General features: G+C 36.1%; 1 protein-coding gene across 1 annotated transcript in view; it reads right to left on the bottom strand.

Moving 5' to 3' along the window:
• LOC121862289 (M-phase phosphoprotein 8-like) overlaps positions 1–24,370 on the bottom strand; it is a gene marked incomplete in the record, with an annotated part of 59,398 nt that overhangs the window by 29,872 nt on the left and 5,156 nt on the right. The window contains 1 exon segment of the mRNA XM_042360421.1: positions 21,339–21,515. Coding sequence (XP_042216355.1) covers positions 21,339–21,515 — 177 coding nt within the window.

A 24,370-nucleotide genomic window follows, 5' to 3' on the forward strand; every position in this document is an offset into this window, starting at 1 on the left:
AGGAATTCTAGGAATGTTTCTGACTTTATGCATTTTTGGCTTTACTTTGTATGTACTTTTCTGTGAGCTGGAACCACCCAATATTCCATTGAAATAATGGATTCGGTTTACTGAAATTTTCGTTAACGAATGACTCTGTGGAACGAATTGTGTTCATAACCGAGGACCACTGTGCACTCTATTTCCAAACCAATGTTTACCTATATCATGCCTAAATCTAAATTTGTCTAATTTAAACCATTGTTACCTCCAATGGTACACCCAAACTGAAGCTGCCATACAGATCTGCCAGCCTCCATTAGTATGTGTTACTGTCAAGATTAACTTAGGTAGCATGGGAGGTGTGCTGTATCCTCTGAAATTTAACACTCATTGTATTTTGAACTGAACTACTTCAAATGACACATCTGAGAGAAGCTAAGCTTTTACTACTTAATGGACAATATCTTCTCATGGGATCTGTTCTGAAGTCCAAGAATTAACAAAAATCACACCTAACTATTGTGCAAAGAAGAAATTCCACTCTCTTGACTTGTATTCATTCAACTAACATAGACCCTAAGTTAAGGGACCAGGATCGATCACACCTTCAAGGAAAAGGGTTAGCTGCCCCAGGAAAAATTTAAGGTAATATCAAATAATGTGTTCCATAATGCTTAATATCTCCAATGTTTCTACATCACTATGGTGACTCAGATCTTGTAACTAACTGATCAGAACATTTTCTGTGAGTAGTGTGAGCTATCCGTATGTCAATGGATTTTGAGGAATTTCAGACAGGCTAAATGGGTCTTTCAGCCTTTAAGACAATATCTACAACAAGAGGACCATTTTCTTTTGAGTTCAAAGATCCAGGTAAAGTTGGAAAGCAGCTGTTTAGGTAGTAATTCGACAATCAAATAAGTAATATTTCAGAATATTCTTTTCATACACATACCATACTGTGTTAGATATTCCTTACCTGCCAATCCTCCTGTTTTTCCAATTTGTCGAAAGTGTTGCATTAAAAGCTTCAGAATGTCAGGACAATTCAGTTCATCTTCCGCAAGCCATGAGTCGTACTTGGAACCCCAACCTTTCCACCGAACTTTGTACTCTGTGCGACCTTTCACTTCTGAGTCCCATAATGGCCTCTACCTGTTGGAGATTGTGGTTTTGGGTTAGTCTCTGATACACTTCATCTTCCTTCAATATTCACACACATACTTCATATAAGCAGCTTTTCAAGAGAATGTGAACTTAAGATTCACTAACAATTCCTCTTATATTAAACAGGAAATACAAACAGTTGTCCTAGGTTGGTAGTGGAGGCAAAATATTACAAAAGTAGGAGTGTGGCATCTTTCTCACTGATGATTATTTTGTGTCTATATTAACAATGCCACAATTTGATGGTTTGCCACAATTTCTCTCAAACTCTGCACTTTCCTTTGATAAAAACTATTTATTATTTTCTACCTGTTCAAGTTCTACTTGGTCCCTGATGGCTCAATGAAACAGTCTTCAGATGCAGTTTACTGGGAGAGGTCACAATGATGCAGCAGGAAACAACTGCCTCACAGGGTAATACACATGATCACGAAACCTCGTGCTATGTCATCTAACTAGGCAGACATCCAACTACATTCACATCGCTAGGGTGGCAGCACTCATGCACACGTGAATCATGCCACTAGAGGACAACTCGCACACGCCATTCATACACACAGTGGTTCACTCGCGCCACTCATTCACATTACAAAAACACCACACACTACCTATATTTTTCTTATTTTTGACTTCTATTTTATAACTGTTGAACTAACTTGTACCTCAGCCAACAGAGTACAATACTAGTTTATGTCTTGCATAACATTATCTCTGGGTGAAGATAAATATGAACTTAAACAACAGAGCAAAGAGCAGTTGGTAGCCCTGGCTGAGCTCACCAAGTACAGGTGATAAGAAAAATGAAAATTCCAAGAAATCACAAAACCCTTATGAAATTAGATTTTTTAGATTGCCCTCGAGGGCGGGTCACATAAAAGCATTTACAGCGCCCATCTGGAGAGCATACGTATCATGCTTGCCTTTATGACTCATGCATTAAGGGCATAAAAGCCTGAAGGGTTATGGGTTTTGTCAATGAGATTATCTATTATTACATTACTATACATATATCAAAATAAATTGAACCAAGGTACAGTGTCAAAAAAGAGCAGGGAAGAGATGAATTAAAACATATCAGTCAGCCAGCAACACGAGTGACCACCATATTAATGGAAACATGCTAATTGAGTGTTTACTTATTTCACATTGATTGCTCCTTTACAGGCTTAAAAATTTAATCAGCAACACTGTAGGTAAGTTATTGTTAGCCACCACAATGCCCCATCCTTCAAATTTTGTGAAACACTCCAATTCTTCACATTTTTTTTTATTCAACCAACATCAATGAAAATACTATTACTAACACTATTCCTAATGTAATCATAAAATTATATTGCTGGATTCATTGCGAAATAAGAAATACAATAGTGGGGTCTCATTTATGCTGCTATATCTTACAGGTACACGTCAGCATATCAGAAATCCACGCAGTTATGTCCTTTAACATGTGTTAAAATTGCTATATTGTACTAGACTCACCAGACATTTACTCTAGAATGACTTTGGGTAACTAACTTAGCCTTCAGAATAGACACATGTCACATAAACTGCATCTACATTAATAAACAAATATTTTAAGAAAGCCCAGGAAGTTAATTAGGATACTCCACCATCTCCACTGAATAGAGGTGTGGGAGCTCTGGGAAACGATGGGGCCCGAGGCAGGGGAAGGCTAGTCGATTCAAAGCCTTCAAAATCAACTGCAGACACCTGTAGTGGCGGCATTTAAACCCCTGGTAATGTTGCCTGTAGGTTCCACCATACTGTGCACTGAGTTCATCACTGTATTACAGGCTGGGCCCATCATTAAAGCATCCTTGAGTCTTTTAACGCTTAAGAACTTGCCTCACCTGCCACTGAGTCATGTATTCCTTGGGTCTGCTATGGTACTGCTATGCCCCAGCCCCAACACTGATTTAGCTTGTTGTTTTACTTTGAAGCCAAATTATATATCATATTTTGTTCTATTAATTAATACTACTGTATATGTTATATAACCACAATGACACATACACCTTAATAGGCTGATTTTATGATCATACAAAATATATTTGTTTATTTTCTGTTCAGTTTTTGCATCTGGCCATGTGGAGGTGAGCTGACTGACAAAAGGGGTGAGGTGATGAGGCGAGAGTTGAGCAACGAGGCAGGAGGTGAGGTGACATGACAAGGCACTTACACAGCACACACAGTAATAGCACTACTAAACCATTGTCTTATAACTTTTAATTTCTAATTTATATTTTAAAATTAATAGATACATGATGGCTTGATTTGGCTACTTTTGCACTTAGATAACTGATAAGTTAATAAACCAGCGATATGGAGACACATTATACACAACAATAATATTTATTAAGTTCTGATAAATACGCTACAATATTATTTACTAAGTGCTCAAGACAGATCTTGTGGGCACTGACTCTTGAGCATTGAGAGATAATAAGTGCTGGTACATTAAGTGAGGGAGAGCAGGACTGATCAGTTGTTACTGCAATGTAAACAAGAGAGGAATATACTATGGATCAATAGTTCATCTGGGATTGAGTGTGGAAATTTTTCTGGGGAAAAATAATTATTTTCAGATAAGGCTTTATTAACCCAACACCAAATGAACCTAAAAAAAATGGAAACTATGGGTGAAATTGTAGCTGTTGTTATAAAGGAGTGAAGTTGCCAGAGGTGGTGAGTTGTTCTCCTCCCCCACCTCCTCTCTACTATACTACGCAAAACGAAGTTATATACAGTATCTTAATATAATTCATATTCTATTCCTAAAATTCATTCATCTTGATCTATTTCATAATATATTTATATAATAATACTCGAGTTTCGAACTTGCATGGTTATTTCAGATTCATTCCAAATCGTTGAATTCATCTTAAAAAGCATACAAATTAAGCTAAAATATGAATAATAACACTCAATTAACAATGGTACATTGTAATTCCCATATTATTATTAGGTGCCAGGTTTATAAAACATTAACAAAATATATATAAAATTTCCCAAAAATCCAACACTAAACCCCAGACAACCTATTGCAGTCTCTTGTTTACAGTACAGAGGGGTATAAGCTGATCATTCCTGTTCTCCTAACAATGTTGCCAGCACTCACCATTTCTCAAGCACTGGATTTTTCTGTAATTCACATAACCCAGAGCCCCTCTTTGTCAAATTAACCTAAATATGTCCCTTACCTCATACGACTCTTCTAAGTTACGACCAGCAGTCTTGAAGTATTTGTTGAGGAGGTTGTCCACTTGAGTTCTGCTTCAGGTAGCCAAGAGTCATCCATCGGTCCAAAACCCTTCCACCTAACTTTGTACTCTGAAGCGCCCACGCCACGATGATCAACCACTGCCTCCACCTGAATTATTCGCCACATTTAGTTTTCTGACACCAGTATATTATTATTCAATATTAAAACCTTAATGTCTAATTATTACTCTTAACTCTTGATATAATATGGTTATAAACAATGAGCACCCTGCCATCCAATAATGCTATTCAACATTAAAGAGCCACCTCCCCCTCAAAAAATGTGACTGTCACTTGCAAAATCCTCATTTGTGTCAGAAGAGAATAAACATGATTTGTAAACTGATCTGTTATGGTCTCATATATTATGTAGCATTATTAAATATTACCAACCAAACATGCATAAGAGACTTAAATGGTCTTCCTTTAACCCTCTCAGTACGAGATAAGTTTAGGTTTTCCAGCTTCAAGATCACATCTCGGAGGCCCTCAGGGCAGACGTGACAGTGCATGGTGAATATTTTGGGGTTTTATCAATTTCCACAAAACTTGTTTTAATGGCATAAACCAAATATCTTTGGCTTATTTCATGGAATAGGGTAAGCACTGTAATCCAGGAGTTGAGGCAGCCCGCATGAGTTATTGAAATTTAAATGGACGTCACACTCACGGTCCGACAGCCGAGATAATACCATGCATTTATCGCTCCAGTCTTCCCTTTCTATGGGTCTCGAGAGTTGCCAATTAGTTTATTTGATAGAACTTACTTGCTACTATGATGCATAAAAATTTGACACAATTCTGTTGAAAACTTAATTTTTGACAAATTTCTTAATGTTTGGTGACCCGATGAGCCGTGCAGTTGGTCTTATCATGAATATGACACAACGCGCCATTGTAAAGTAGAAGGGTGAGTAAAGCAAAAGTGAAACAGGTGGGCTTGATGGTCCATAAGATAGAGTGAGGCTGCAGCACAATAATTACTAGGCACTCTGGTACATGCGAAGGCATGCACCTCACCACCTCCACTTTCTCAACCATAAATTAAGTACCTAATCACAACTGAATGGGATTGGTGGTGCCTTAGGTAATAAACAAGAAGCCCTTGATACAGGTAGCCCATCTACTGCAAAAGGAAGTAGAATAATAGACAGTACAGGGACGTTTATATCGGATTTGTATGAGTTGAACTCATGCTATGTGCATACCGTGATCTACAGAACAACGCTTAAAAATCTCACTACATCATAGCCTAAGTCCTTATACGTATACATCTAAAATCATTTGTTAAGACAAAAGAAGAAATAGAATGACAAAATACAGTAAATGGAAGTAAAAAATAAGTCATCAGGTAAGAGAGGGTAAAGAAAGGGCAGCCTGGAGGCTCTTCTGTCATTATCACCCCTTTACAGGAGCTTCCTGGAGAAGTGAAGCATTGTATAAAAAAAAAAACACACACACACAAAAAAACAGCAAATTAGTGTACCTCATATTCTTAGCGCTCATCCTTAGCCTAGCTCCATGAGTTTTTCCTTTGCAGGTGTAATCCTAGTCTTTTTTTAGGAGGAGGTCTCACTCACCTTTTTCTCAGCTTTAGTCTTCACTTTGCGAGATCTTGTCCCAGCAGGAATCACTTCCTCTGTTAAGCAACGTAAATAATTATAAGCACAATGTATCATATCAAGCTTACTAAAATGAATGAGAGATATGATCCAGAAATTCTATTTTATAACAAATATCTATTGGGACAATTTATAAATTTGCATCAGCCAACTCGCAGATGCGGCGCCCACAAGACAAGCGCGAGCCCGCCATGGGTCGAAAAATAATTTTGTATGTCTCCAGATAACTCCGCCGATGCTCTATAATACTAGACTGACATCATGTGCGGGCTCACCCCTATCAATTTGAAAATTGGTACCTTTGTCATGCAGAGTGCCTCTATATTTGCATTAACAAAATTTGGCTTATACCCAGGGTTCCCAGGACCCCTTCACTTGTGCACTTGGGTGATACTTATCAAATCCAGTAAAAGTAAAAATCTTTGAAAAGGACCTCTTCCAGTTTAACTACCCACATTCAGTACAACCCAAGCAGACCTTAAAACAGGATTTAGCCTTAATCAACCTCCTGTTCCCAGCTTTCATCATATATTGGACTTCAGGATCAACCTCATTTACAATTGACAATGGACACTCATGCCAGCTAGTGATGGGATGCCAAGAGGCATGAATGTCAAACAATAGCATAACCTGCACCTTTTATCTTGGGAACCAGGAAGGGTACCACAGGTTCCAGTGGCCAAATAAGTCAAAAGATCAACTAGATATCCTGAAAAGGGGTGAGAGGCCATCACTACTGGTGTGAGATAAGAACACATACACAGCAATTAAAACTTGCAATAGTACTGGCATATTAGTGCTGTACTGACCATGATTATTTTTGTACTGTATAATGGTGGGTCTATGGATTACTTCCAAGATAGCAAAAATATTAAAAGACCAACCTAACTACTTAACTTTTCAAATTAACTTAACAAGTTAATCCTGAAAGTTAACTGATCCAACTTTGGTGTTGTAAAATGCCACATGTTTCATGGGAGCAAATTGTAGCAACATACTCTTAATGAGTACAATGGTAAAACAAAGTGACTGCACTCAAGATTGTCAACAATCAATCAAATATAATAATGTAAAGCTGTTAGACACAGTACTCCTTTTTAACCTATGACAGGAAATTCGTCTACACTCTACACAGCAATTAAAAATACTGTACTGTACTAAAAAAATTCAACCACCATATGCTAAATAATATATTACCTTGGTCTTCTCCAGCTCACTGTAGGAAAATTCCAGCTTTCCTTGTCTCAATTGTCCTCTGCCCTCCTCTGCACGCTTAGGAGCCATCATCTCTGGCAAAATGAGAAACAAAAATTGTAAAAATATATATATATATATATATATATATATATATATATATATATATATATATATATATATAAAAAATATATATATATATATATATATATATATATATATATATATAATATATATATATATATATATATATATATATATATATATATATATATATATATATATATATATATATTCTAGTAAAATAACATCTTAATTTTATGATGGTACATGCACACAATTAATACTTAAGAGAAATAAGAAATACAGTCGCAAGTTAATGTCCATTCAAATAATGGACTCAACTCCCTCCCTCTTTCACACTACACTGCTGGCTCTTCCTCTCTCTGAGAAATTTTGGGGAAACCACTAAATTTTAATAAATAATACCTCAAACTAAAGTTAGGATAATACAATTGACATTGCTGGATTCCTTGTAAGATCAGGAATATTTTGAATATAAATGTCATATATTTTGCACAAAAGATAAATATATTTACTCAGAGTAAACATTATATCTAAAATTTGTATGTCTAATGCAAAATCTATGATGTTTATATTCAAATGATCACCAAATTGTAAGAATTCCAGCAATGTAAATTATATTCTGGCAGTAATTTGCATGAATTTTATGAGCTAAAACAAATATCTTCAGTTAATAAAAAAAAAAAAATTCTTCACATAGTAACAGATGGTCGGTCGGTCCTCCTCCCCCACCCCCACCAACCCTCCCTACCAGATGTGGGAAAACCAGAAAAATTTTTAGTAATAAATAATACCTCAAACTAAAGTTAGGATAATATAATTGACATTGCTGGATTCCTTGTAAGATCATAGGAATATTTGAATAAAATGTCATATATTTGCACAAGAAATAACACATTTACTCAGAGTAAACATTATATCTAAAATTGTGTCTAATGCAAAATCTATGATGTTTATATTCAAAAAATGATCATCATATTGTAAGAATTCCAGCAATGTAAATTATATTCTGGCCGGTAATTTGTATGAATTGTATGAGCTAAAACAGGCAGTCAGGCAGGGTGGCGGTGGGGCAATCTAAAAATAGCTCTCGAGCCGACACTCTTGCGCTATACACTTTGTGCGTATATACGTGAAAACCCGTTAAGTGAAAGTCTGGCTCAGGCACCATATACGTGATATCGCTGAAAACCGATATCGAGCTAAGCTAAACTGTGTTAAGCGAGTATTACTGATATGTGTGTGTGTATATATATATATATATATATATATATATATATATATATATATATATATATATATATATATATATATATATATATATATATATATATATATATATATATATATATATATATATATATATATATATATATATATATATATATATATATATATATATACAGATTCCACTTAGGTCAATTGAACAGAGGGTCGCGTTAAGTGAAACAACAGAACATATGGGATTAATTCCAATAGAAACCAGCCCGACCCCCAAACTCCACTTTTTCGACACAATACCTATGTTGTAAAATAACATCTTAATTTTATGATGGTACATGCACACAATTAATACTTAAGAGAAATAGAATACAGTCGCCAAGTTAATGTCCATTCAAATAATGGACTCAACCTTACCTCCCCTTCCAACCGGTCAGTCCCAACCCCCCCCCACCCCCACCAATCCTCCCTTCCAGGGTTTTAACATTTAGTATTAAATAATACTCAGATTAAAGTTAGGATAATATAATTGACATTGCTGGATTCTTGTAAGACCAGGAATATTTTGAATATAAATGTCATATATTTTGCACAAGAGATAACATAGTTAATTGAGAAAATTTTTATTAAAAATTTGTATGTCTAATGCAAAAATATGATGTTTATATTCAAAATGATCATCAAATTATAAAATTCCAGCAATGTAAATTATATTCAGACCGGGTAATTTTTTTATGAGCTAAAACAAATATCTTCAGTTAATAAAAAAATAATAATTCTTCACAGGGTAACAGATGGTCGGGTCGGTCTCCCTCCCCCCCACCCCCACCAACCGTCCCAAGGAGATGTGTGATAACCACTAATTTAATAAATAATACCTCAAACTAAAGTTAGGATAATATAATTGACATTGCTGGATTCTCGAAGACAAGGAATATTTGAATATAAATGTCATATATTTCACAAAAGATAACATAGTTAATTTGAGAAATTTTTTATCTAAAATTTGTATGTCTAATGAAAAAATATGATGTTTATATTCAAAATGATCACCAAATTATAAAATTCCAGCGATGTAAATTATATTCTGGCGGGTAATTTGTATGAATTTTATGAGCTAAAACAGGCAGTCAGGCAGGGTGGGCAAATCTAAAAATAGCATCTCGAGCGGACACTCACGCGTATATGTGGAAAAACCGTGTTAAGTGAAAGTTCAGCTCTGGCGAGGCAGCGTATATGATAAAACGTTATGAAACGCCAAGTAGGGGTAATACTGTATATATATATATATATATATATATATATATATATATATATATATATATATATATATATATATATATATATATATATATATATATATATATATATATATATATATATATATATATATATATATACAGTATATATATCGATACACAGAATAGGTAACACTTTTAAGTTCAGTATTTATAGAAAACCAACTAATGTGTGTTCATACATTCATTATTATTCTGCCCAATACATAAAGTCAAACAGTCAGTATTTTCAACAATGTTTTTCGTGCCTTGAGAATTTGCAGTCCGAATTCATCGATGAGAATAAATATATATATAATAGCTCAAACCTTAAATACCTAGATCTTTCATAGACAAATGCTTAAACATTACCTAAGAAAACTTTTTATAAACTGATCCCAAGCCCACCATGACCATAAGAATATCTTAATATTACCATTTCACAAAAATTTCTCACACATTCCTGCACAGCTAAAACCTGGAGCGTCAATGTGGCATTTAAAACTCATGCACTGTTAAACAAATGTTAATCAGAACTCCAACAACACAATTGGTTTGCATTTATAAAGTTCCTTGCAAGGAATGTAATATGTTTTACTTAGGCCAGACAGGTAAAGATCTTGCAACTAGAATTAAACAACACAAATACAGTGTTAGGACAGGCCAGGAATCCAATGCTCTGTTTGTTCATTTGAGGGATAACAAGCATTGCATTGACTGGGATAATGCCTCCTCAATATTAACCAATTCAATTGATAGTAGGAACATCATAGAATCTAGTCTTATTAAACATGCGAAGCATTCAACATGAATTTGAGTAGCGGCATGTACAAAGCTGGACAATTTTGTATTAAGAAGATTTGTGATCGGGTGAAGGCTGGGTCCTTGACCATCTGACCTGACCACCAACCGTTGTGTGCTATTTAAAGATTAGTAGGTCATTACTATACCTGACCATTGTGGACCTGGTCTCACCCTCCTCTGTATATATACACCTTGATTTATTACTCTCTCTAGTCTGTACTCACCCTGAAGATGTGAATTACAGCGCTTAGGAACCCATTTTCTTCTTCCTTGTGGTTATCAGCATATATATATATATATATATATATATATATATATATATATATATATATATATATATATATATATATATATATATATATATATATATATATATATATATATATATATATATATATATATATATATATATATATATATATATATATACACACATATATATATACACAGTGGTCCCTGGGTTAACAAATTACCTTCCATAAGAATCTTCAATTCAGTTAACAAAAAAAAAAATTAGATTAACAAATCATTCAATCACATTTTGTTTTTGAACATCAGCTGATAAGCTGAGGAGGTACTCAAGCCAATTCAGTGATCTCTTCTATGTTTACATTCAAATTAATCACTATCTTATAAGAATTCCAGCAATGTAAATTATATTCTGGCCGGTTATTTATATACAATTTTATGAGCAACATTAAATAAATAAATTAAATACTTTACCAGACCTTCCCACTAACTGTCACTCAACTCTCGCCCCCTTCCTCTTCCCTTGCTGGCTCCTCCCTACCCCCCACCTTCCAGGGAAATTTTGGGGAAAAGCACTAGGCTTACAGGTTTAATAATAAATAATATCTCAGACTAAAGTTAGGAGAATATACAGTAGTTGGCATTGCTGGATTTTTTGCAAGACAGCGAACAATTTGAATATAAAAGTCATATATTTTGCACCAAAGATAAAATTTTTGCTCTCCCTAAGAAAATTCTTAAATTAGATCTAAAATTTGTAGGTCTAATGCAAATTTTAGCTTGTTTATATTCAAATTAATCACTATCTTATAAGAATTCCAGCAATGTAAATTATATTCTGGCTGGGTAATTTCTATGAATTTTATGGGCTAAAAAAAAAAATCTCAAGTAAATAAACAAATTATACTTCTGAACTATCTGTCAATCAAAATACACCTCACCTCTCGCTCCCCCCTCTTCCCACACTCTTAGCTCCCTCCCTCCCTACCCCTGCCTTCCCAGACAAAAGTTTTTTTTTTAGAATTTAAAGTGTTTATCTTATATAATATCTCAGACTAAAGTTAGGAGAATATAATTTGCATTGCTGAAATCCTTGCAAAACAGCGAATAATTTGAATATAAATGTCATATATTTTTGCAAAGAGATAAAATTAATCACCTGTATCACATTACAGTAGTGATTTAAGAGTTCTAGATAATATATGCGATATATACCTGTATAGTGATTTAAGGGCGATTTAGGGAATTTTAGAGGTGTTTCTGACTTTTGCATTTTTGGCTTTACTTTGTATGTGTACTTTTCTGTGAGCTGGAACAAATTACCCAATATCCCATTGAAACAATGGTTTCGGTTAACAAACGACCTTCTGGAGCGAATTGTGTTCGTTAACCGAGGACCACTGTATATACATATATCGTATTCCTCCGCCATATGCTCCTGCTCGCCTCAGTCTCACATGTGCTGGCATGTGTTGTGTGATCTGCAGATTCGTTGGGCGTGAAATTGGATATCGTAAAGACATGAACACGGAGAAGAATGTCACTGATTGGGCGCATGCACAGTTTGGCGCCCGACAATATCAAGGAGATGGCGGGTCTGCCACCACTGACAGCTGCAAAGGTGGCGAGGTTCCGTGATGCTGAGATGGAAGTATGGGCGGATGTTGAGCCGCGTGGATTAATGACCAAGCGCCTTAAAACGCCTTAAAACACCTTTATGCAATGCATGATTCAACAGAAGGCAGTGGAGAACAACTTTCAGTGTAAATTGACAGCGATAATGAGTGAGGTGGCTGGCGACCCTGGCAATGAAGATGAGAGTGAGGTGGCTGATGACCCTGGCAGTGATGATGAGAGTGAGGTGGCAGACGACCTTGGCAGTGATGATGAGAGGAGGTGACAGGCGACCTTGGCAGTGATGATGAGAGTGAGGTGGCTGACGACCCTGGCAGTGATGATGAGAGTGAGGTGGCTGATGACCCTGGCAGTGATGATGAGAGTGAGGTGGCTGAACCTGGCAGTGATGATGAGAGTGGGGTGGCTGACGGCCCTGGCAGTGATGATGAGAGTGAGGTGGCTGGCTGACCTGGCAGTGATGATGAGGTGAGGTGGCTGATGACCTGGCAGTGAGGTGAGGTGGCTGACGACCCAGGCAGTGATGAGGTGAGGGTGGCTGCGACCCTGGCAGTGATGATGAGGTGGGGTGGCTGTGACCCTGGCAGTGATGATGAGGTGGTGGTGGCTGACGCCCTGGCAGTGATGATGAGGTGGTGGCAGACGACCTTGGCAGTGATGATGAGAGTGAGGTGGCTGACGACCTTGGCAGTGATGATGAGTGGTGGCTGGCGACCCTGGCAGTGATGATGAGGTGAGGTGGCAGACGACCTTGGCAGTGATGATGAGAGTGAGGTGGCTGACGACCCTGGCAGTGATGATGAGAGTGGGGTGGCTGGCTGACCCTGGCGGTGATGATGGGGTGGTGGCAGACGACCTTGGCAGTGATGATGAGGTGAGGTGGCTGACGACCTCGGCGGTGATGATGGTGGGGTGGCTGGCGACCCTGGCAGTGATGATGGTGAGGTGGCTGACGACCTGGCAGTGATGATGAGGTGGGGTGGCTGACACCCTGGCAGTGATGAGTGGGGTGGCTGGCGACCCTGGCAGTGATGATGAGAGTGAGGTGGCTGTGACCCTGGCAGTGATGATGAGAGTGAGGTGGCAGACGACCTTGGCAGTGATGATGAGAGTGAGGTGGCAGACGACCTTGGCAGTGATGATGAGAGTGAGGTGGCTGACGACCTTGGCAGTGATGATGAGTGAGGTGGCTGACGACCTGGCAGTGATGATGAGAGTGAGGTGGCTGACCCTGGTAGTGAGGAGAGTGAGGTGGCTGGCGACCCTGGCAGTGATGATGAAGTGAGGTGGCTGGCGACCCAGCCTCCTCTCACAGTAAACCTTCACCCTCTCCCTAATGCCAACCTCAGCAAGCAAGCAAGCAACACAACACATCAGGGGTAAATAAACAGTCTACTATGCAGACCTCACACACCCTCGCACATAAACATTCAAACACTCACACACTCAAACATGTAAAATATACTGTACAGTCGACCCGTTAATTAGGACCCCTTTAATCAGGATTTGGATAATTAGGACAAAATCGAGCGAACTTTTTATTTTTTATTTAAAGATTTGTAGGAATATTACCTGGACCTTAAGCTAAAATGCTGGTCCACCCACTGCTGGGATAAAACACCAGCGTCTTTTTGAGTCAAATGTAACATCTCCACCACTAGTGTGGGGGATGCAACTTTAACTTCAGACATGAAAAATATTTACCATTTACTGCCAGTAAACAATGGAAACGTAAAATTTGTACCAATTAGTAATGAAAAGTTGTGCAGTTCCTTCAGCAAATGAAGCTCACCAACTTACAATAAGCTAAATTACCTTACAGCGTGTTTTCAGTAGTCTATGTTGAAGTTCTTAGCACAGGCTAACTTATCATATCATATACTGTATCACAGATCTCATTGATCTACAAAAAATACTGGTAATAAAAACCTTTTTGATATTTCACACTTAATATAATACCCGGTAATCTACTTCAACCTCCTATTGTTTACAATGACACATGACGCACCACCAGCTGTTGAGTATCAGCTACACGGTACAGTGAGTTCTGCTATAACGCGTGTTTTGATAACGCGAATTTGCTCTAACGCGATTTATGAATTAGGAACGATATTTGTATAACGCGAACGCTTGTTTGCTATAACGCGATTTTTGCTTACTATTTCTCCAATTTTGTGGTATTAATTGTGAATATGGTAAAGAAGAATATCTCCAAGAAGCGTTCTGGTGATAGAATTCCTGGTGATGATCGTAAAAGAAAGGATATAACACTTGAAAAGAAGCTCGATGTTATCAACCTCAAAATCACCCTTCTCCCCCATCAAGTTACATTCATATTTTTTCAAGGTAAAGTGTTACATTTACTGTATGATTTCATTATTAGATATGAATGTAACATGTATTTAGACTGTGCTATCCTTTGTGTTAGGCTAACTACTAAATTTTTTCGATTACGAGTAATCTGCACCTAACCCTGTTTTCTCCATAAGCCCTGTTATTTCTATTACGCGATTTTCTATAACACGATATTTTACAAGAACACAATTATCACGTTATAGCAGAACAACCTGTACACGTGTTTTTCGAATCGTTTTCAGTTAAAAAACTGTTACATCACATATATATTTTACCTTAACTGTGCCTGAATGAATATATTCTCGGAAATAAATAGTAGTTTTGCTGAAACGTGATGTTTTTTAATGTAAAATAGGATAAAATACATGACGAAAACAAAAGACTTTACCTAACCTTCCGATGTTCTAGAGAAGTTACTCGTTTTTTTAATAGTTTTTGGTTAAAATATTGTTATATTACAATGGTATTCTATTCATACTGTGCTTGATATAATGCATTCACGGAAATGTAATATTTTTGCTGAAATGACGTACGTTTTACAGTGGAAAGTGGGATAAAATCGTGACGAAAACAATGACTTTCGCTTTCTTTCGTTCAAAAAATGTTACCGTAATCGCTTTTCGATTGGTTTTCAGTTAAAAAACTGTTGTAATACAATATTATTCTATCCTAATTGACTTGAATAAATACTACGATACCATATTTCTGAATATTTTCATTAAAATTCATCCAAATCATTTTCTTGTCATCGTCTGCAGCACCAAACAGCTTCTCCCAGTCCTCTCCTTGAACAGGGCTAGAGGGTACGTGTTTTTCGAATCGTTTTCAGTTAAAAAACTGTTACATCACACGTATATTTTACCTAAACTGCGCCTGAATGAATATATTCTTGGAAATAAATAGTAGTTTTGCTGAAACGTGATGTATTTCAATGTAAAATAGGATCAAATACATGACGAAAACAAAAGACTTTACCTAAGCTTCCGATGTTCTTGAGATGTTATTCGTTTTTTTAGTAGTTTTCGGTTAAAATACTGTTATATTACAATGGTATTCTATTCATACTGTGCTTGATATAATACATTCACGGAAATGTAATATTTTTGCTGAAATTACGTACGTATTACAGTGGAAAGTGGGACAAAATCGTGACAAAAACAATGACTTTGAAATATAATGCAATAGTAACCCCTAAATCGGTTAATTCGGACAATCGGCTAAAACGGACACCCTTCCCCCCTATTAGACCGAATTAACGAGGGTCGACTGTACTTGTAAACATAAACGCCTAATAAACTCAGTGTTTGTAATTGATGTTTATTTGATATTATGCCCTTGTTTCTTTATTTATTTTATGTTCTAAAGTGATCCCTCGGTTAACGAGCGCCTCGGTTAACAAGTTACCTTCCATAAGATTCTCAACTTCGGTTGACGAGCAATCCCTCGATTAATGAGGTTTTACGAGCCGACCTCAACATGTTTTCGTTTGCATTTGGCGGTCCACCAGCTGTAGTATTAGTCCACCAATACAGTAATTGGTTCTAGGGCTTATATTCCTTACTATTTTCGTAAATATCAAGAAGTTTATACTATTCAATAATTTTAAAAGTTTTATATTAAATTTTTTAGTCATTTTAACAATTATTGAACATAATTGAAGTACAGGAAGCTAGTTTTTTGCACACCATACAGCCTGTCAACACACCATACAGGCGTCAGTCTGTGTGTCTTTTCACTGGAGGTAACTTCTTGCTTGAGACTCTCTTCAACTAAATGCCTTTTTTCTGTGTTTCCAAGCAAATTATTGGTCAATTTGAAATTTATTTTACATATTGACAATATATAATGCAGTGCAGTGTTGATTTAAAGAAAATAATCTTGAATAACACCAAGAGAACTAAAATTTTATGGGTGAAATGGGGCCATGGGGTTACTTCTCTTCCACCCCAATGCCTTCTCTTCTCCCTTCTCCTCCACCCCCATTCTAATTCCCATCATCATCATCATCCAGGAGCCTTCTACATACACACCTCAAAGTAAGTGTACTTTACTACCTTTTTTGTTGATTTTAGGCAATTTTCGGTGAGCCAGCTGATTTTGGAGATGCTTGGCTGCTACTCCCAGAGTGTGGGGAGACAGCATGACGCATCCATACATAAGTTCACCTCATAGAATACTGTTTACTCTCATGCTCTTCAATGTTCTTTTTCTTTTATATTGTTATACAGTATATTATATTTCCTTTATTTCTAAGTCACATTAGAGTAATGAAATGATTTTCCCACACCTTTTACAGTTTCAGTACATGAATCGGTGGCAACGCCTAATTGACTACAGTACAGTGTATTCATACATTAAATCGATTATTTTTACATTAAAATGACAATATATATATTAAAATACTGTCGTGTTAAAGACTGTCAAGATATAATGTAGAGTAATGTGCAGTATTAATTACTGGGGTATAGCTGTGCTGTATAGTTTTTTTTTCATTTTTTACCATACAGTATACAGTAAAGCCTCTGATAACGATGGTTCAGCTAACAAAAATTAATATCTAAGACCCTGGTTAATTTTGGACCCAATTCAATTTACGACATTATTTTCTTCGTATTTACGACGAAATTAAAAAATATATTAAAATTTTGTATAAATAATAACTAAATCCCGATAATATAAAAACAAAACAAAAAACACGCACGGAGGCTGCCGGCTTGTTAGTGGTGACGCCAGCAGCATCACTAGTATAAACTATAACAAATGGTGGACCCTTTGTTTTCACTCATCTGAACAGGAAAAGGAGAAAAACTTTCTCAGGTTTCTTACAGCATTTTTGCGTCCCTATTCAACATGAGCAAGAGAGCAAGTGATGGTAGTGTTGTTTCAAAAGCTAAAAGAAAGTGAATAAGCTTAGCCGAGAAACTAGATGTGTTAAAACGATATGAAAAAGGTGACAGGTCTGTTGATATTATATGGAGAGAGCAATGAACATATTTTCTGAAATGGATCCATTAACAAAACACAGCATGAGAATTTAATTGAATGCAAATGACCTTTACATAAAGATGTATAATGAGAAAAGAAAGCAGCTGTGCAAGGTTCTTTCGACAGCTTTATTATTCGAAGGCCTAAACCATCAACTTCAGCATCAAAAGTAGCTTCAACAACAACTTCAGGTTCAGTAACAGTTTCAACAACAGCTTTATGGAAAGTTACAGCTTCAGCCAGAGTTGAACCTGATGACTTCGTCATCTGAGTCAAAACTCGCACAACATCATTGGCTGTCCTTATCGTTTAGACTTTACCACCATTGGCGAGTAGAATTTTTGTTTTACATTCGTAAGTATTATTCAAAACATATATGAACAGTAAATAAGTGTTGCTTTCATATTCATATGTAGAGAAATGACGATATGTTTTCACATGATGCACTTACTGTACATACGTTGGTGTTCCCAATCGTCTCACTTTATTTCTTTACCATTAGTGGTTAACTACTTCTAGTGTTCCGTTTATTAACATTACTTAAAACAAACATACAGGTATTCAATTTTTTTACATTAAGTTCACTACAGTTACAACTAGGGTCTTATTTTCTTCAGTTTCTTATGTAGAACCACCGTCACTCACGAAAACAATGCCGTCTTGTCTCCTCGTGTGTGTTTTAATATTCTATGTATTATTAATGAATTGCATTGTTCATTTCACATATATACAGTTGTACCCCACTTAACGCGGTCAATTGAACCCAGAGGGTCCCGCGTTAAGTGAAATCCGCGTTAAGTGAACAACAGAACATATGGGATTAATTCCAATAGAAACCAGCCCGACCCCCAAACTCCACTTTATGAAGGCACATACCTATGTTGTAGTAAAAATAACATCTTAATTTTATGATGGTACATGCACACAATTAATACTTAAGAGAAATAGAGAAATACAGTCGCCAAGTTAATGTCCATTCAAATAATGGACTCAACTCCCTCCCCCTCTCACACTACACTGCCGGCTCTTCCCTCTCAGAGAAATTTTTGGGGGAAAACCACTAAATTTTAATAAATAATACCTCAAACTAAAGTTAGGATAATACAATTGACATTGCTGGATTCCTTGTAAGACCAGGAATATTTTGAATATAAATGTCATATATTTTGCACAAAAGATAACATAGTTACCTAGAGAAAATTTTTTATCTAAAATTTGTATGTTTAATGCAAAATATATGATGTTTATATTCAAAATGATCACCAAATTATAAGAATTCCAGCAATGTAAATTATATTCTGACCGGGTAATTTGTATGAATTTTATGAGCTAAAACAAATATCTTCAGTTAATAAAAAAAAAAATAATCTTTACAACACTATCTGTCAATCAAAGTACCCCACCTTGCCTCCCCCCCTCTTCCAACCGCGCGGTCAGTCCCAACCCTCCCCCCCACCCCCCACCAATCCTCCCTTCCAGGGTTTTTAACATTTAGTATTAAATAATACCTCAGATTAAAGTTAGGATAATATAATTGACATTGCTGGATTCCTTGTAAGACCAGGAATATTTTGAATATAAATGTCATATATTTTGCACAAAAGATAACATAGTTAATTTGAGAAAAAATTTTATCTAAAATTTGTATGTCTAATGCAAAAATATGATGTTTATATTCAAAATGATCATCAAATTATAAGAATTCCAGCAATGTAAATTATATTCAGACCGGATAATTTGTATGAATTTTATGAGCTAAAACAAATATCTTCAGTTAATAAAAAAAAAAATAATTCTTCACTGGGTAACAGATGGTCGGTCGGTCCCTCCCTCCCCCCCACCCCCCACCAACCGTCCCAAGGAGATGTGTGGGATAACCACTAAATTTTAATAAATAATACCTCAAACTAAAGTTAGGATAATATAATTGACATTGCTGGATTCCTTGTAAGACCAGGAATATTTTGAATATAAATGTCATATATTTTGCACAAAAGATAACATAGTTAATTTGAGAAAAATTTTTATCTAAAATTTGTATGTCTAATGCAAAAATATGATGTTTATATTCAAAATGATCATCAAATTATAAGAATTCCAGCAATGTAAATAATATTCAGACCGGGTAATTTGTATGAATTTTATGAGCTAAAACAGGCAGTCAGGCAGGGTGGGGCAAATCTAAAAATAGCGTCTCGAGCCGGACACTCACCGCGTATATGTGGAAAAAATCCGTGTTAAGTGAAAGTTCAGCTCTGGCGAGGCACCGCGTATATGATAAAACGCGTTAAGTGAAACCGCGCGTTAAGTGAAACCGCGCGTTAAGTGAAACCGCGTTAGGCGGGGTAATACTGTAATCATTAATTCAATCAAATACATATTCAGTAATAAACATTAATGAATCTTTTGTACATATTCTTAAGATAAATGACTATGTTTCCTTGAGTGCGCATGTATACATTGGCGTTCCACTATCAGTTTCACTTTTTCTTTAATATTAGTGGTTACTTCTAATGTACATTAAATAACATAAATTAAAACATAGCGTACATATTTTTTACATTAATTTTACTATAACAACAACCAGGGTCTTATTTTCTTCAGTTTCAGGTGGATAACTGACATTATGGGTGTAAACACTGACAACAACAATGCCGTCTCTTATCTTGTATGTTTTAATATTATACGCATTATTAATGAATTGTATTGTTCATTTCGCATATATAAAGACTAATTCAGCCAAATAGATATTCAGTAATAAACAATAATGAATCTTTTGTACATACAGAGTATTCTTAAAAGGATAAATGACGCGGTATCCTTAAATGCTCACGTATATGTTGGCTTTCCCAATCCATCTCACTTTTTTTCTCTATCATTAGTGGTTAGCTACTTCTATTGTTCCATTTATTAACATTAAATAACTTTATATAAAACACACAGCATATAATCAATTTTTTTACATTAATTTTACTACAGTTACAACCAGGGTCTTATTTTCTTAATTTTCTCGTGTAGAACTATCGTCCCGGACTCTCGGCTGTAAACACAATGAAAACAATGGTGTCCCATCCCCTCTTGTGTGACCATATTATTATTCATTTATATTGTATCAGGTGCATTCAGAAACATTATTTAAAGAATACAGTTTGCAATTTTCATTAATTGTATTGTTTTGGGGGGGAAAAGAGAGTAAAAAGCCACACAAAAGATATGAAAAGGTCAGACTTTGGAACACATCTCATTATTATTGTTTTATTTTAATGGTAATTAATGATTTGCGATACGATGATTCACCTTACACTGCAAAATTGGAGGACACATTACCGTCATTATTCGAGGCTTTACTGTACAGTATTCAGTATTTATAGGAGTAAAGTTGGACCTTGAATAAATGAACTTCCGAACAAGCCTCAGGAACACAACCCACTCCTAAGTAGAGAAGCACGTGTACTAGATAATAAAATCAATGGAACCTGGAAAATTCTATACAAATGCTCACCTTAAATTCTGACGTTCTTCCAGAAATTTCTAGGAATTCATTAATAAGGTCATCACAACTGAGCTCTGAAGCCGGTAGCCAGGTGTCGTCCTTTTCTCCATAACCAAGCCATCTCACTCGAAATTTAACAGGGCACTTCCAACGTTTCTTGCACTCCATATCAACTATTTGATCAACCTAAAGGTAAAATTAAATAAGCAAACATAGAATTGTTACATTAAAAAATAAACTAAATAAAGTATTAAAATTGGATTACATTTTTTTTAATAACAAGGACTTTGCTCAGGGAAAAACAGCATACACAGGTCATAATGAATATGACATATCCCCCTTCTGCCCACAGTTGCCTAGGCTTATCTGAGCAAAAAATCTTACCACAGGCACATCATCATCCATTCATATTACAAACCATTTCATGAGGCAGGGTGCCATGGGTGAATACTTAGTCTGGCTTTGTGTGTCCATTTGAGGATGACCTCAAGTTGTGGTACAATAATCCCCTGAGAGCAGGGACAGGGTGAGCAGCCAAATACTTTAATGAAATTAATATTTCTCCAAACGCTTAACTGAAGTTTAAATAACAGATGTTTATAATGTTATTCAGTTAGATTCATAATGTTATCAATACATTGTGGAAGGTTAGGGTCATCTCGTACCCAAGATAAATCGTACCCAAAAAAGTTAACTTGTACCCACGCCAACTCGTACCAAGATAACTCGTACCCAACTCACGTGATACGTCGTACCCAATATTATTTGCACCCAATTCAAGAGATAATCCATACCTATTATTATATATACCATGCATTTTAGCTTTATCTATGATGACAAAAAAAGATTATGTAAATCTTGTAGGAAAGTTAAGTGAAATAGTGAAATGTAATGCAGCGCTTTAAAATGGTTGCATCTCATTACATTAGTATGTTATTCCGTTACACAAACATTGCACTACAAGTACTGAACTTGACAAGGGCTGAAACGGCATTGGAGCTATAAAAAGAAGTCTGAGCTTATATTCAAAACTGAACTCACTCACACAGGGTTAGTGAACGAGAGATTAGCACAGTCAGTGACCCAGGCGGCATCACTTTGACCATCCCACGTCACGTCCTTCGGTAGTCACCGAATAACCTGATTTTGTGATACATGACTATCGGAGGGCGTGACGTTGGATGATCAAAGGGATGCCGCTTTGTAGCTTGGAAGTTCTGCAGTCGATTTATATGCCAAGAATAGGCCGAATTCAAATTTTTAACCTGAAAATAATAAGGTCGACTTATACGTTCCTTCTATTCTCCCTTCTCCTCCACCCCCACTTCTAATTCCCATCATCATCATCAACCAGGAACCTTCTACATACACACCTCAAAGTAAGTGTACTTAACTGCATTTTTTTTTTACTTTGTATGTACTTTTCGGTGAGCAGGAACCAATTCCCCAATATCCCATTGAAACAATGGATTCAGTTAACAAAATTTTCAGTTAACGAATGACCTTCTGGAAAGAATTGTGTTCGTTAACCGAGGGACCACTGTGTGCATGTGTGTGTAAAAGTCCAAAAATCCGGATGCCAGAAATCCGGACCACCCGAGAATCCGGACATTTTGAAACTATTTTTTTTTTTTAGCGGGCTTTTGTGTGTATGTGCGCATGCGTGAGCGCCACAGCTGCACAGCGACAACAAGCGACCACGTGGTCGCCACTTTAAAACGAGCAATCAAACTGTGACAACATACCGTATATACTCGTCTTTTACCCCCCCTCGTTTATCGGTCGACCCTAATTTTTTGACCAAGAAATCGTTAATTTATGATATTCCTCGTTTATAGTTCGACCCACATTTTTTAGGGTAATGGAACAACAAAACCTTCAGTAAAAACGCTCTACGTCCTATAAGCTGAGGCTCGCCGTGCCTGAAACACGAGTGCCGAAGGAAAATTGTTTACCATTTATTATTACGACACTACACTGAAACGCGGGTAGTTTCAACAAAAATATTGTATATTTCCATTCAAGTATTTATTCAAGTCAATTAGGAGGGAATATTATTGTAATACAACAGTTTTTCAACTAAGCCATTCGAAAAGCGATTATGGTAACATCTTTTCAACGAAAGAAAGCGAAAGTCATTGTTTTCGTCACGATTTGATCCCACTTTCCACTGTAATACGTACGTAATTTCAGCAAAAATATTACATTTCCGTGAATGTATTATATCAAGCACAGTATGAATAGAATACAGTATTACCCCGCCTAACGCCGTTTCACTTAACGCATTTTATCATATACGCGGTGCCTCGCCAGAGCTGAACTTTCACTTAACACGGATTTTTTCCACATATACGCGGTGAGTGTCCGGCTCGAGACGCTATTTTTAGATTTGCCCCACCCGCCACCCTGCCTGACTGCCTGTTTTAGCTCATAAAATTCATACAAATTACCCGGTCAGAATATAATTTACATTGCTGGAATTCTTATAATTTGGTGATCATTTTGAATATAAACATCATATATTTTGCATTAAACATACAATTTTTAGATAAAAATTTTTCTCTAGGTAACTATGTTATCTTTTGTGCAAAATATATGACATTTATATTCAAAATATTCCTGGTCTTACAAGGAATCCAGCAATGTCAATTATATTATCCTAACTTTAGTTTGAGGTATTATTTATTAAAATTTAGTGGTTATCCCACACATCTCCTTGGGACGGTTGGTGGGGGGTGGGGGGGAGGGAGGGACCGACCGACCATCTGTTACCCTGTGAAGAATTATTTTTTTTTTTATTAACTGAAGATATTTGTTTTAGCTCATAAAATTCATACAAATTACCCGGTCAGAATATAATTTACATTGCTGGAATTCTTATAATTTGGTGATCATTTTGAATATAAACATCATATATTTTGCATTAAACATACAATTTTTAGATAAAAATTTTTCTCTAGGTAACTATGTTATCTTTTGTGCAAAATATATGACATTTATATTCAAAATATTCCTGGTCTTACAAGGAATCCAGCAATGTC

This window comes from Homarus americanus, unplaced genomic scaffold (assembly GCF_018991925.1).
Source record: "Homarus americanus isolate GMGI-L3 unplaced genomic scaffold, GMGI_Hamer_2.0 scaffold31037, whole genome shotgun sequence".
Classification (NCBI taxonomy): domain Eukaryota; kingdom Metazoa; phylum Arthropoda; class Malacostraca; order Decapoda; family Nephropidae; genus Homarus; species Homarus americanus.